Source organism: Scyliorhinus canicula, chromosome 5 (assembly GCF_902713615.1).
Source record: "Scyliorhinus canicula chromosome 5, sScyCan1.1, whole genome shotgun sequence".
Classification (NCBI taxonomy): domain Eukaryota; kingdom Metazoa; phylum Chordata; class Chondrichthyes; order Carcharhiniformes; family Scyliorhinidae; genus Scyliorhinus; species Scyliorhinus canicula.
In genome coordinates, this window is record NC_052150.1 from 22188902 (window position 1) to 22204931 (window position 16030).

General features: G+C 44.1%; 1 protein-coding gene across 19 annotated transcripts in view; it reads right to left on the reverse strand.

Moving 5' to 3' along the window:
* The window catches only part of fhod3b (formin homology 2 domain containing 3b), a 678530-nt gene that overhangs the window by 27297 nt on the left and 635203 nt on the right, over positions 1 to 16030 (reverse strand). For 16 of the 19 annotated variants that reach the window (XM_038796751.1, XM_038796753.1, XM_038796754.1 and 13 more), the window contains one exon: positions 2973 to 2996. The exons of the other annotated variants lie outside the window; for them this stretch is intronic. In XM_038796751.1, the coding sequence (XP_038652679.1) occupies positions 2973 to 2996 (24 nt within the window). The remainder of the gene's footprint in view (positions 1 to 2972; positions 2997 to 16030) is intronic. 19 annotated transcript variants of the gene reach the window in all.

Here is a 16030-nt window from a genome sequence, read left to right on the forward strand (position 1 = left end):
TTCCCCATTATTTTAAAGATTTGAATAGACACTGGGACAGAATTCACTGTAAAAATAATGGTGGGGCTAACAGTGCTCAAAGGTTTCGTGCAAAAATCAGCGACTTTAGGCTAGTGCTGATGTGCAATCAAATGTAGCAATCTGAAAGTTACTGTCAGTGATGCACCGCTCTTCTGTAAGTTATGTAAAAACAGAATCGCATCATTTAGCTCCCCTTTCATACATAGTGAATGATGTTCTTGCACTGATGTTTTAAATACAGAGCAAACTCACCTCAAAGGTTAGGGCTTTTCCATTTCAATCTAAGTGGGAAGTCATAAATTATTGCCAAATAACAATGTCGAGATCTGAAAATAAATTTTGTTTTTTACAAGTGTGGAGACGCATTCCCACAGATTTTAATTATTGGAGACTTTGGAAAAAAATATTTTTGTAGGTTTTCTTTATTTCTTTTTTCTATCTCTTAATTCAATCTCTCCCCTCCCCACTTTATTTCTCTTCATGTACTTGACTTGACATTGAATTCTCTATTTTAACTTGCATTTCTTGCTTAAGACTCTGCACTACTCATTAACCATTTAGATTGAAGAATTGTTGAAGAAATGCACTATTGCTTGTCCTGTTCGCAAAGTACCCAGATGCCCTGTAGAGGGCACCATACAAACATCAACCCCACTTGCTGTGTCTTGCCCTGTAAAAGCTCACAGAGATGATGCAGGCAATGGGTGAATCTAACCATCCTTGTACTAATTACACCACTGTCATTAAAACCACCATTAGACACAACTAAAATGCCACCTCAAGCAGAAACTTGAAAATCTAGAGAACGATACAAGTTGCTGGTGAAAGAACTCTGCGATTAATTCTAAATTAATTTGATAAAGAGCTGGCACCAAAGGCGGCACGGTGGCATAGCTGTTAGCACTGCTGCCTCACAGCCCCAGGGACCCAGTTTGAATCCAACCTTGGGTCACTGTCTGTGTGAAGTTTGCATGTTCTATCCGTCTCTGCGTGCATTTCTTCCGGGTGCTCCGGTTTTCTCCCAAAGTTCAAAAATGTGAAGGTTGGGTGGATTGGCCATGCTAAATTGCCCCTTAGCCTTAGTGTCCAAATATGTCATGGTAATGTGATGGTTAGGTGTGGTTACTGGACTACAGGGACGGGGTGGGAGCGTGGACCTAGGAAGGGTGCTCTTTCACAGAGATTCGATGGGCCGAATGGCCTCCTGCTGCACTGTTGTGATTCTGATAAAGACAAATACACAGGATTTTCCACCCTCCCTGCGACAGGTTTGGCGGCGGCAGTATCTTCCAGTCCCACCGATTTCACCGGGGTTTCACAGCAGGAAGGGCCGGAAAATTCTGGCCAATGAATGGTCTCTTTTTGCACTGTAATTTTTTTTAAATGTTCCAATCAGCACTTGTCAAAAAATGTGGGGAAGAATCAATGGAATATCCAGTGCAGCAACTAATAGGAGCTCCTCGAGTGCATTTAAGCAGGTGAAGCGCTTCCTTATAATTTCCCACATTTGTTCGTTGGTCACAGATTGTATTAGTAAAAGTCAAGGCCCTAATTTTCAATAAATGGAAACTATACTCCTAACAATGGTATTAAAAAGTAATGGAATTAAGGTTGAAGGCTTCACATTTTCAATTAATACAAAACTCTGGCGGTTCCGGTAACACAGCAGTTAGCACTATTGCTTCACAGCACCAGGGGCCCGTGTTCGATTGCTGGCTTGGGTCACTGTCTGCGGAGTCTGCGCCTTTCCCCATGTCTGCGTGGGTTTAGTCCGGGTGCTCCAGTTTCCTCCCACAAGTTCCGAAAGACGTGCTTGTTGAGTGAATTGGACATTCTGAATTCTCCCTCTGTGTACCCAAACAGGCGCCGGAGTGTTGCGACTAGGGGGTTTTCACAGTAACTTCATTGCAGTGTTAACGTAAGCCTACTTGTGACACTAATAAAGATTATTATTATACACTTTATCCAATATTTTATTTTCGCAAGTATCCCCAGACCGGATGAGTATTTACGGAATCAGCAGTTTTTAATGAGAGATTATCTATTCCACATTGATAATGGCCTTGCCTCACCATTATGGGAATACCGTAAGCACACCTTTACCGAGAGATTTGGTTGGGGATTTTGTAGATAAACTTTACTGATAAAGGGCCGTCTGCAAATGAATAGATCCACAACAAAGGCTAAACTAGTCAAGAATATTAACCATCTAACGTCATCAGCAAAGGAGTTCCAAAGGGAAGCACAAGTAGATAGCACTGTGGCTTCACAGCGCCAGGGTCCCAGGTTTGATTCCCTGCTGGGTCACTGTCTGTGTGGAGTCTGCACGTTCTGCCCGTGTCTGCGTGGGTTTCCTCCGGGTGCTCCGGTTTCCTCCCACAGTCCAAAGACGTGCAGGTTAGGTGGATTGGCCATGGTAAATTGCCCCTAGTGACTAAAAAGGTTAGGAGGGGTTATTGGGTTACAGGGATAGGATGGAAGTGAGGGCTTAAGTGGGTCGGTGCAGACTCGATGGGCCAAATGGCTTCCTCCTGCACTGTATGTTCTATGTTCTAAATGCAGGTGTCTGAATGTGCGCTATCAGATTAAACGGGGTTGCTGGGAATTTTGGATGTCAGCGTTCAGCATTAAGAGATTGCGAAAATTCTGTGACATCGACATCTGGAAAGAATCTGAAACCATCATAATGATCAACCAAAAAAATTAGTACATCAGAAATTCCCCCAGGCATTAAAAACAAGTGCAATTATGCTGTCAAAACACATGGACGCAAGGCCGGTAGGTTAATGCCATCACTCGATATGGTGCAATTCAACATGAGGGCCTGGTCACCATTTGCTCCTCATGCTGGCCATGCATCATAGTACCAACACAGTTAGTATCAACGTGACGTTAATGATAATCAGTGTCTACAAGACAATGGTCACCGCAATCTCAGACAGCAGCCATACCTCACCGTCTTCTTCATCATCAGTCTAAAAAGGAGATGGGAGGAGGAGACGAAAGTGAACAGAAATGACATGATGTGGGGGAATATTAACAATTAGAAATGTAACAAAAAGCATTTGAAAAAATAATACTCTGAATGGATGGAATCATATGACCCATATTACATTAAAAGCTTATGGAGAGACACTGAACAGATGCAGGTAACACTGATGGTACTGGCTAAGCTAAGGGAGCTGGTAATCTTGGCTATTCATACGTTATGCAATTCCATAGAGTCTTTACCTTAATACCTTTACCCTTTTCATTTACTTCTCTGCATCATCAATAGAATTCAGCAAGTTACCATAGTTTAAGGCTGAAGCTGAAACGTTAAAGGCTACCTGGTCAATTGACTGCCCGTTAAACATAAAAGTAGACGGGTCATGTAAAATCTTATTCAATTGGTCCCTTAACGGGCGAAATTGCTTGCTTCATTGTCGGCGGGTGCATTTCTGAGACTCTCACGCGTAGCACCGACCAAAGTATTGCTTGATTGTGCGATGACATTGGGACACGCGCCTAACGTCTTCTTGCATGACTTCACTACTTCCGGATCGGGCGCACTCTCACCTGCCCGAGCAATGTAAAATTCTGGCTGTTATATCATTGGATTTTGTTTCTCTGTTAACTCTTTGCAGAAGGGATGTTTAGTGGAATGATGAACAACTTCACATCTAATCAATTCCCTTTTTTGAAGAAACAGCGTCAACAGTGCACCCCATTGAATTTTTCACATCATGTACCATTCAAAGCTGTATGGGAGTGGCATAAACCCACACGCACTGGCAGAAACGAGGACAGCTGGTTGTGACTAGAGTAGCTTCTTTCTGTTTGGAGGATTTCTTCATCGTACTGTATACTTCATTGACCGTTCTGAGCACGGAGACAGATGATATTGGAACCATTCGAAAGTAGTAAGTGGAATAAAATAATCCCAGTCCATATACTCAGATCCGAATCTGCTTTGATTAATTTTGGCCCAAAACATGGTTTGAAAAATAACGGCTAGGAACAAGGGCAGCACGGTGGTTGGCACTGCTGCCTCACAGTGCCAGGGACCCGGGTTCCATTCCGACCTCGGGTTACTGTCTGGAGTTTGTGTGTTCTCTCTCTGTCTGCGTGGGTTTCCTCCGGGTGCTCCCGTTTCCTCCCACAGTTCATAGATGGTGCAGACTAGGTGGATTGGCCATGATAAATTCTCCTTAAGTGTCCAAAGGTGGGGTGGGGTTACAGGGAAAGGGTGGGGGATTCGGCCTAGGCAGGGTGGTCCTTTGAAGGGTCAGTGAGGGCTCGATGGGCCAAATGGCCTCCTTCTACACTGTAGGGATTCTACGATTATTTTGTTCCATAATTTTGTTCCATATAACCAATATTAATTGGCGCTTGAGATAGGGAGCATTAGATCGCCATGTAGTGATGAAAAAGCACCATGGTTTGATGCAAACACACAAAAAAATTATTTGGTCTTTGGGTAAATTCGGAGGATCAGGCAATTCTCAGCTCACATGCCACTCAAAAACGAAAGAGGAGGGGGATAAAGATGATATAACTACAGGCCTAACATCTATGGCAGGAAAAATTCTAAAGACCTTAATGTAAGACAACATTGCTTAGTAGTTCCTTCTCTGTTACTGGATCAAAATCCTGGAAGTCCCTTTCTAACTGCACCCTGGGTGCACTGACACCACATGGTCCAAAGTGGTGGCTCACCAGCACCTTCTCAAGGGCAATTAGGGGCGGGCAAATAAATGCTGGCTTGGCCAGCGACACAACACCCCATGAAAGAATAAAGAAATAAATTGTCACTTGCAAAAATAAACATGGGCTGATAAAGTAAAGCTAATACAGATTTGTTGAAGGTAAACAATGTCCGATTAATTTGATCAAGTTCTTCACCGAAACAAGGGTTTTATGCTCTGTACTTTCGGGACTTTCAAACAACGTTTGTTAAAGAGCAACAGATTAGATTGTTAACAAAGCACAATCCCAGTAGATTAAAGAGGTAGTGGCAGCATGGACCGAAAATTGGCGGAGGGATAGAAAGCAGAATGCTTTTTTCTGACTGGAGAGGGATATAGTGATATCCCCCAGAAACTGGGATTCGGACCACTGCTGCTTTCGATATATATTAATGACCAGGGAGAGGGCATAAATTCAAAGTCTGCAGGTGATACAAAACTTGGGGAAAGCTGTGACGAGGACAGTAGCAGACTTTAGGAGGACGTCGGCTGACTGGTGAAGCTGGTGACACATGGCAGATGAATGCATTTTGGACTAAAGATTGAAGGCAATATAAACAATGTGGTATAATTTTAAAGGGAGAGCAGGAACAGAGAGATGCAGAAGTTCACATCCGCACACCTTTGAACTTGAAGTTGTGAAGAATGAATCTGGAATCTTTGGCTTTATGAGCAAAGCAGAATACAAAAGCAGGGATGTTATGCTGAACATTTACAAAACATTGTTTGGGCCTCAGCTGGAGCCGTGAGCCCTACTCTGGGCACCACAGACTAGTGGAGATGTTAAGGCCCTTGAAGAGAGTCCAGGACAGGATTCAGTCAACCCTAGTTTTGAGGATTAGTAGAGCAATATGTTTTTTCATTTATTTTGCTTTACTAAGCTATGCTAAAGTGATGTAGACACAAGTTACTGCCAGTAATTATAATTGCCTGACATTATAATCACACCATCAACACCATTAAATTACCTACATTTTAGTCAAAGTCCTCTGGTACCACATTCCATCTTACAAAGCTATTGGAGTTGAGAAATACTGTCGCTTGTCAATTCGTTCAGAAACGGGACACCAGCAAAACAATAACAGACACTGCCAACAATGTTACCAGATTGGAAGTTGCATTTCTGTCAATCCTGCCCTATAAACACCGCATGCTATGATAAATAATCTGTTGTTGCCAGTAGTTTTAATTTCTTGATATTATGGACATATCAGAGAATCATAGGGCTCGATTCAACGAAATGGGATCAAAGTCCCAGAGTGAGCGCGTTTAGATGCATGTTTCCTGGTGCTGGCAATGCCGGGAAACAAATGGCTACCGAACGCGACTGGTGTTGTATAAGGGGCCTAAGCGGGGATCGCATGGCCGAGGTTACATATAGCCCGTTTTGAACACTGAGGTGCCCCGCTCACTGGAACTCCCCAGTGTAGTAAGAGATCGGAACAGCATTTAAAAATGGCATCCCGATCTCAGAGGCCCCCAAAGCGATCCCTAACCTTCCCTCAGCCCAATGCACTGTGGGAGTGCCTTGCCCCCCCCACCCTCCCCCTCCCAAACACCCACGCAGGGCAGCCCAGGGCCAATTGCAGGCTGGCACCAGCAGTGTAATTGCACCACCCTGCCCAAAGGGCGTGGAGCTGAGGGCTTCTGATCATCTGGGAGGCCTCCATGAATGCCGCTACATCTAGTCCCCATTTGTTGGGACCATTGCTGCACGGCACTCGCCCGAGGTCTCCGAGGCGAAGGGGATGAATCCCAAAGCCTCAGGTACTTCGGAATCTGCACATTAGAGTGAGGATCTCTCGCTGTATTATGCAGATTTGCCAAAAGGTGCTCCCGCCCACAATGGATCTCGCGAGGCATTGCGAGCCGGGAATATCCCGGGAACGGGATCTCCCTCGGACTCGCTGCGTCATGCCCAGCGAGCTGCTTTCCATGTCCATAGAAACCCTGTGCAGGAGGAGGCTATTTGGCCCATCGAGTCTGTACGAACTCTCTGAAATAGCACCCCACCGAGGTCCAATCCCCCGCCCTATCCCCATAACTCCACTTAGCATGGCCAATCCACCAAACCTGCACACCTTTGGACCGTGGTAGGAAACCCGGAGTTCCCGAAAGAAACCCACGCAGATACGGAGAGAGCGTACAAACTCCACACAGACAGTCACCCAAGGTCAGAATCAAACCCGGGTCTCTGCTACAACAGACGATGGGAGAGAATGGCACTACAATTAACATTAATTAATGAGAGAAATTTTAATTTGGAGATTTAACGTGGGATATGGTGATTGAGTATGGCTTTGCTCTTGTTGTACCCAAGTAAAGAAATCATGGGTTGTGGCAACTGCTCCTTAGCCTGCGGAAAGTATGGTGCAGCTTACTGTTGATTGGTAAATATTCTTCATGTTTTAAGATGACAGTGTCCCTCCAACATGAATGGATTTCAACCCCTCGCAAAATTACTTGTGCATAATTTGATCCCCTACATTTTGCCTAATAATTTGGTCTAAAAGCTCGAATTTTACCCGAGTAAATATGTAATAATATTCTCGGGATGAGTGTTTGCTCGGTGATTTCTGGAAAGGAATTTACATTCCTGTCAGGCTAATGGGCAGGTCTCAGAGTGGGACAAAAGCGTACAGATTTCTGGAAGCTTGTGGTACGAACAATCTGATTACCCCTTTTACATGCGGACGGCGACACAGATTGCTCGAATGGGTATTAGTGGGAAAGGTTAATGCATTTGCAAATCATATCGGTTTACACCATCTTCAATGCACAATATATTAAGGTCCAAATATCACATTAACTAGAGAACAAACCTCAAACTATGGCTAAGCGTGGAATATAATCAAGAGAATGCAGTTCCTTATGCATGGGCACTGTTTCAGTATACAGTCAAAAGATCTGGAATGATACTTCTGTGGCTGAATTGATCCCAGAAGTCAGTTTAGAATCCGTAGGTAGCAGAGTAGCTCAATTAGCTTGGCTCTGTAGCAGTAATTCACCACTTAAGTGAACATCTGTTTTCATGATCCAGTTTATATTGAGAGATGTCAGGCAAAGTATCTTTCATTGCATCTCTCTAGCTCTAAGTCTTTTGTGTACATCATGAATAACAAACTATAAATAATTGTCATTACATCATTTCCTACTGATAACTATTAATTTGTCTACTGCAAGTTACATAAATTAAGCGCTGATTTATAGCCAGAACCTTCGACCAATAGAGAGTATATTGAATACACCTACTGTGGAGGATGGTGGTAGACAATGTGAGACATTTCATGAAGCCACTATGAAGTAGTAAGGGTTCTTTGTTTACTTCCAGGTCTCACTATTATATACCTCAGTGTTAGGCAGTATTAGGTGTTGGGGTGGGTGTTAGGCTCGGGCAAGAGCTGTGCAAGCAGGATTGGTCGGTAACGCCCATAGCCCAAAAACGTAACATCTCTCAGAAATTCACAAAGAACCACAGAATTGCTACAGTGCAGGAGGAGGCCATTCGGCCCATCAAGTCTGTACCGACCCTGTGAAAGAGCATCTTACCTAGGCCACCCCCCCCCCCCCCCCCCCATAACCTGCACATCTTTGGACACTAAGGGGCAATTTTAGCACGGCCAATCCACCTAACCCGCACATCTTTGGACTGTGGGAGGAAACCGGAGTACCTGCAGGAAACCCACGCAGACAAGGGGATACAGTGCAACCTCCACACAGACAGTCACCCAAGGACAGGACTGAACCCGGGTCCCGGGCGCCGAGGGGAAGCCGTGCTCACTACTGCGCCACCCGGTCCTTTTATTCTGCTTTGACATAATAATAAAAATTAAGTGATTATACTGTGAATTCGTTTAGGAACTTGGTCTCGCAAGCCTGTGCTGACAGCTTCCTGTTGCACTTTTGGCAGTGGCATGCAGTCTCAATAGCAAAGCTAGGAATTGCTTGGCGAAGAAAGGCCAAGTTCCATCAAGATTACCGTCTGCCATCCTAGAAGTCATGTGGTACAATATAAATTAGGTTGTTGACAGTAGAGGTCTAGTTTCTACAATTCCCACCCCAAATTTCCCCAGTTCCTCCAAGAAAGTAAATCGCTGCCTGATTGGTCGCGATGCCTTCAGTTGTCTCGCTCCAAAGCTCTGGAATTATCTTCCTGAACCTCTCTGACTCTCCAGCTCCTTCTCTTCCTCAGAGGCACTCCTTAAACCCAGCTCTTTGAACGAGTGTTTGATCATCTGTCTTTATATTTCCTTATGTGGTGCACTATCAAGTTTTGTTTGAAGACGATTCTATGAAGATCCCCAGGATATTTCACCACAGTAAAAATGCATGCTGCGGTTGTTGTAGCAGTTGAGCAAGCAATCTCGATCAATTAGACAAGAGATCCAGACTTAAGGAAAATCCCAATGGACGAACAAAGAACAATACAGCACAGGAAAAGGCCCTTCGGCCCTCCAAGCCTGTAGCGGTGATGATACAAACCTTTTCCAAAACTCTCAGCACTTCCTTGTGCCATTTGAGGAGGTGACAAAAATGATTGACGAGGGATGGGCTGTGGATGTTGTCCACATGGACTTTAGTAAAGCATTTGACAGGCTGGTGCAAAAGATTAGATCACATGGGGTCAGGGGTGAACTAGCTGGATGGATCCAGAACTGGCTTGGCCATAGAATACAGAGGTTAGCAGTGGAAGGGTGTTTTTCCGAATGGAACTCTGTAACTAGTGGTGTTCCGCAGGAATCAGTTCTGGGACCTTTGCTCTTTGTAATATATATAAATGACTTGGAAGAAAACGTAGCGGGTCTGCTTAGCAAGTTTGCGGATGATACTAAGATTTCAGGAATTGCGGATAGTGATGACGATTGTCAGAGAATACAACAGGATACAGATAGGCTGCAAAATTGGGCAGAGAAATAGCAGGTGGAATTTAACCCGGACAAATGTGAGGCGATGCATTTTAGTAGATCCAATTCAGGTGGGAGCCATAAATTAAATGGCAGAACCATCAGGAGCATAGACACAGAAAGATCTGGGCGTGCAGGCCCACAGATCCTTAAAAGTGGCAGCACAGGTGGAAATGGTGGTAAAGAAAGCATATGACATGCTTGCCTTCATAAGACAGGGTATCGAGTATTAAAGCTCAAAAATTGTTACAATTATATAGAACGTTGGTTCGGCCACATTTGGAATACTGTATCCAATTATGGTAACCACACTACCAGAAGGACATGGAGGCTTTGGAAAAGGTTTACCAGGATGTTGCCTGGTAAGGAGGGTATTAGCTATGAGGAGAGATTGAATAAACTGGGATTGTTCTCCCTAGAGAGACGGAGGCTGAGGGGCGACCTGATAGAAGTTCATAAAATTATTAGGGGCATTGATAGGGTGAACAGTTGGAGGCTTTTTCCCAGGGCAGAAATCACAATTACAAGGGGGCACAGGTTCAAAGTGAGGGGCAAAGGTTCAGTGGAGATGTGCGGGGGAAGTTATTTACACAAAGGGTGGTGGTGGCCTGGAATGCACTGCCAAGTGAGGTGGTTTAGGCAGATACGTTCGCAACCTTTAAGACTTATCTTGATAGGCACATGAACAGACGGGGTATAGAAGGATACAGGCAGTTAGGTCTAGATAGGATATGTGTTCGGCGCAGGCTTGGAGGGCTGAAGGGCCTGTTTCTGTGATGTATTGTTCTTTGTATTCCTCTATACCCAGCCTATCCATGTATTTGTCAAGATGCCTTTTGTATGCCGTTAATGTATCTACTTCCACAATCTCCTCTGGCAACGTGTTGCAGGCACTCACGACCGTCTGCGTACAAAACCTGCCTCGCACATCTCCTCTAAACTTTGCTCCATGGACCTTAAACCTATGCCCCCTGGTGACTGACCCCTCCACCCTGGGAAAGAATGCCTGCCCATCCACTCGATCCATGACCCTCATAATCTTGTAGACCTCTATCAGGTCACCCCTCAACCTCCGTCTTTTTAATGAAAACAGTCCAAGTCTATTCAGCCTCTCCACATCGATAACACCAGACCAGGCAACAACCTGGTACACCTCCTCTGCACCCTCTCCAAAGGCCTCCACATCCTTCTGGTAGTGTGGCGACCAGAATTATGTGCAATATTCCAAGTGCGGCCTTACCAAGGTTCTACACAACTGTAGCATGACTTGCCAGTTTTTATACTCTATGTCCCATCCAATGAAGGCAAGCATTCTGTATGCTCTCTTGACTACCTTGTTCACTTGTGTTGCCACCTTCAAAGATATGTGGACCTGCACACCCAGATCGCTCTGACTTTTTATATTCCTAAGAGTTTTGCTATGTAAAGTATATTTCCCCTTTATATTAGACCTACCAAAATGCATTACCTCACATTTGTCCGGATTAAACTCCATTTGCCATTTCTCTGCCCAAGTCTCCAACCTATCTGTGTCCTGCTGTATCCTCTGACCATCCTCAATACTATCTGCCACTCCATCAACCTTGTGTCATCCGCGAACGTACTGATCAGAACAGCTACATTTTCCTCCAAATCGTTTATGTATATTGCAAACAACAGAGGCTCCAGCACATATCACTGTGGAACACCACTAGTCACAACGTTCCATTCAGAAAAACACCCTTCTACTGCTACCCTTTGCCTTCTGTGATTGAGCCAGTTCTGTATCCATCTTACCACCTCACCTCTGATCCCGTGTGACTTCATCTTTTGTATCAGTCTGCCATGAGGCACCTTGTCAAAGGCTTTACTGAAGTCCATGTAAACAACATCCACTGCCCTCCCCCCATTAATCATCTTTGTCACCTCCTCAAAAAATTCGATCAAGTTAGTGAGGCACGACTTCCCCTTCACAAAACCATGCTGTCTATCGCTAATGAGTCCATTTGTTTCCAAATGGGTATAAATCCTGTCTCCGAGAATTCTCTCCAATAATTTACCTTCTACTGATGTAAGGCTCACTGGTCTATAGTTTCCAGGATTATCCCTGCTACCTTTCTTAAACAGCGGTACCACATTAGCTATTCTCCAGTCTTCTGCAATCTCACCCGTACCCAATGAGGATACAAAGATATCAGTCAAGGCCCCAGCAATTTCCTCCCTTGCTTTCCTCAGTATTCTGGGTAAACCCTACCCAAGAATCATCTTCCACAAAGTCCCTTTCTTTGGTGAACACTGATGCAAAGTACTAATTAGTGCCTCGCCCATTTACTGTGGCTCAACACAAATTCCCCCCACTGTCCTTAAGTGGTCCAATCCTTTCCCTGGCCACCCTCTTGCTTTTTACATATGAATAAAAAGCTTTGGGATTCACCTAAATCCTACTTGCCAAGGACTTTTCACGACGCTCCTAATTTCCCGCTTAAGTACCTTCCTACTTTCTTCATACTCCTCAAGGGTTTTGACTGTCCCCACCCTTCCAGACCATACAAAAGGAGTAGAAGCCTTTTCCCTCCCAATCATGTCAAATGTACCACAAGCTCCCGCTTCAAATTACTCAAAATCTGAATGCGAAAATCTTATTTTATGAAAAACAATTATCGAATTTTAATTTAAGTGAATCAAGAGGAACTGCTTCCACTGTCTGACCATAGATTGATCAACTTATTGCTTGTTGAAATACTGCATTTCTAGGTTTCTGGACAGGGTCAAAGACCTGGTCACAGTCTACATTACTTAATTCTTTTAACTTCCAAAGTAAACCAGCAATTATATCTTCTCTCTATCTTCACTATTTGGTGAGGACATGCCCGATTTATACAATTGATTTAAATAATCCTCCATTTCCCCCAACCATTACATTTTCTTGCTTCTGTACTATTTCAAAAGCTGCAAGATTGTGTACTGTGGCACCCAGTACACAGTTTTCCAAGTGCAGTCGGCACTATTGATTTATAAATTGCCAGGAACTATCCAACTATTTTGGCTGAACATTAACCTTTTAATGCATTTACATCAGATTTGATTTACTTACTGCCTCTGAGCATTATTGTGATATGTTCCTCGTTACAAAGTGAAATGTCTCAAATGTATCAAATCATTCCAAAAGAACAGTTAATCCTTTTGGGAGCAGCAAGTAGTGTGAGGTTATCCAAATCCAATTAGTAGATGTCGGCATTACAGTTCAAGCAACGTAACAGCTCCTCTAAGCGTGCAATCAACAGAATTGAGCCTGAATTGTTGCAAGGTGAATTATTCTACCCAATGTTTGACAAAGGGGCAGTGCGAGATCAGGGGTGATCATCCAACTCAGTAACCTGAACTCACTTTTCCCTCTCATATCCTTTGATTCCTTTAGCCCCCAAGGACTACATCCTTCTTGAAAACATACAATGGTTTGGCCTCAATTACGTTTTGTGGTAGAGGATTCCACAGGCTCACTACCCTCTGGGTGAAGAAATCTCTCCATCTTTGTCCTCAATGGTTTACCTTGTATCCTGAGACTGTGGCCCTTGGTTCTGGACACCCTCGCCATTGGGAACATCCTTCCTGCATCTATCCTGCCTAGTATTGTTAGAATTTTATAGGTTTTGATGAGTCCTCTCCTCCCCTCATTCTTCCAAACTCCAGTGAATATAATCCTAACCAACTCAATCTCTCCTCATACCAGTGCCACCATCCCAGGAATCTGGTAAACCTTCGCTGCATTCCCTCCGTAGCGAGAGCATCCTTATTCAGAGAAGGAGGCCAAAACTGGACACAATATTCCAGGTATGGTCTCACCATGGCCCTGTATAACTGCAGCAAGCCATTCCTATTCCTGTACTCAAATTCCCTCGCTATGAAGACGATCATTTGCCTTCTTCACCGCCTGCTGCACCTGCATGCTTACTTTCAGGGACTGATGTACAAGGACACCCAGGTCTCATTGTACATTCCCCTCCCCCAATCTATAGCCATTTAAATAATAAATGCCTTCCTGTGTTTGCTACCAAAGTGGATAACCTCACATTTCTCCACATTGTACTATATCTGCATACATTTGCTCACTCACTTAACTTGCTCAAATCACACTAAAGAACCTCTGCATCCTCCTCACAGCTCACCCTCCCATCCAGTCTTGTGTCCTCTGTAAATTTGGAGATATTACATTTAGTTCCCTCTTCTAAATCATTAATATATATTGTGAATAGCAGGGGTCCTAGCACTAATCCCTGCAGTATCCCACTAGTCACTACCTGCCATTTGAAAAAAGACCTGTTTATTCCTACTCTGTGTTTCCTGTCTGTCAATCAGCTTTCTTTCTCAATATACTACCCCAATCCCATGCTCTAGAATTTTGCACACTAATATCTTATGTGGGACCTAGTCGAAAGCCTTCTAGAGGTCCAACTGAACTACATACACTGGCTCCCCTCATCAACTCCACTCGTTACATCCTCGAAGAATTCCAGTAGATTTGTTAAGCATGATTTCCCTTTTGTAAATCTACGCTGACTCTGTCCGATCCGGCCACTGTTTTCCAGACGCTCTGTTATTAAATCTGTTATAATGGACTCTAGCATTTTCCCCACTGCCAACTTCAGGCTGACTGGTCTGTAGTTCCCTGCTTTCTATCTACCTGCCTTTACAAAATCAGATACTATCAATTGATACATTTACAATATGTATTCATTTTCCCCATTCATTTGGTCTCCTGAATTAGATACTGCTGGGAAATAATGATCTAAAATAAGAGCCCATTATAAATTCGACACAAGCAGGATAAAGTCAGACAATATATTTCCAACTTAAGAACAGTAGATCATGGTTGATGTAATGTAGAGAGAGACAACAAAGGTTGTAAGGGAAAGAGATATTATCCTAGAATTTACAGTGCAGAAGGAGGTCATTCAGCCCATTGAGTCTGCACCGGATCTTGGAAAGAGCACCCTACCCAAGCCTACACCGCCACCCTATCCCCGTAACCCTAAGTAACACTAAGGGCAATTTTGGACACTAAGGGCAATTTAGCATGGCCAATCCACCTGACCTGCACATTTTTGGACTGTGGGAGGAAACCGGAGCACCCGGAGGAAACCCACGCATACACGGGGAGAACGTGCAGACTCCGCACAGACAGTGACCCAAACGGGAATCGAACCTGGGACGCTGGAGCTATGAAGCAATTGTGCTAACCACTATGCTACCCTGCTGCTATTGGAGGTTACAGTTTAATTGATAGATTTAGGCAGAAGCCCTACAGCCAATAAAGGTTTAACCTGCATCCTGGCCAGAGTCCCAAGGGAGGTGCTATAATACTTCCCCAAAATAAAGGTGCAATATTTAAATTCTTGAATGGGCTTTGGCTTTACAGAGAGTTACAGCCACCTTAGTGATGAGGAAGAAGAGCGCCCTGGCATTAAAGAAGGAACTGAACTTTATGGAGCCAGTCTTAAGCAATAGACTGATTCGGGGGCTGTATTGAAGTCCATGGTAAACAGAATTGAGATGATCAAAGTTGGGCAAAGGTTGGATCCCAAGGTTAGAAGATGTTATTAGAAGGTTTGGTTTTTACTGGCTTAGTGTTTTGTGAATTGGTTCTGAAAATGTAAGTATGCTCAATGACTTGCATGATTTCCCTAGTTTTTTTGCCAACAAAATGAGTCAAATATTTTCAAACTTTTAAAACTCACATGTACAAACCCCTGTGGCATTTTGCTTTTTGGTTAAGGGAGGAGGTTACATTGTTCTGTGGCAGCTTCACTTTGGTATGGCCAAGTAGAGGGTCTTCGATCAAAAGCGAACTCCACAGCTCACTCATCCCTCTGGTTCTTCATCCCCAGCAAATAAAAAGGTCACTGCTAACAGATGTCTTTTAAATATTGTTTTCAGTTCTGTCCTTCAATCCTCAGCCTTGGCCCTCTAGATCCCTGCTGCATTCCTGGCCATCTCACAGCCTCCGGCAAGGATTGAAACCAATCTCGGGCTTTTTCCATGTCGTTGGAACTGCTCTACAATTGGCAGACTCCAGGATTTCTCAGTGATGGTGAAAGACAGGGCGAAGACTCCAGAAAAAGTCACCTTTTCCATCCTGTAATAGGAGAGCCTCCTCATGGCAACTCTTCAGCTGGAAGTTCTCAAAGCTGCAGCTCATTTCCAAAAAGCACTAAATTATTTCTTTGCTCTGGAAGTGAAGAAGCTTCGAAACTCTAAATCACCGTTGCTACCCACGACCCTCTTGAAGTGCACTGATGAAGTATTTAAGCTCTGCCAGAGTAGATAACAGTAAATAGTGACCATCACCTCCCCACCCTCCCCCCTCACCCTCCTCCCCACTGAATATGGGCAAGAACAACA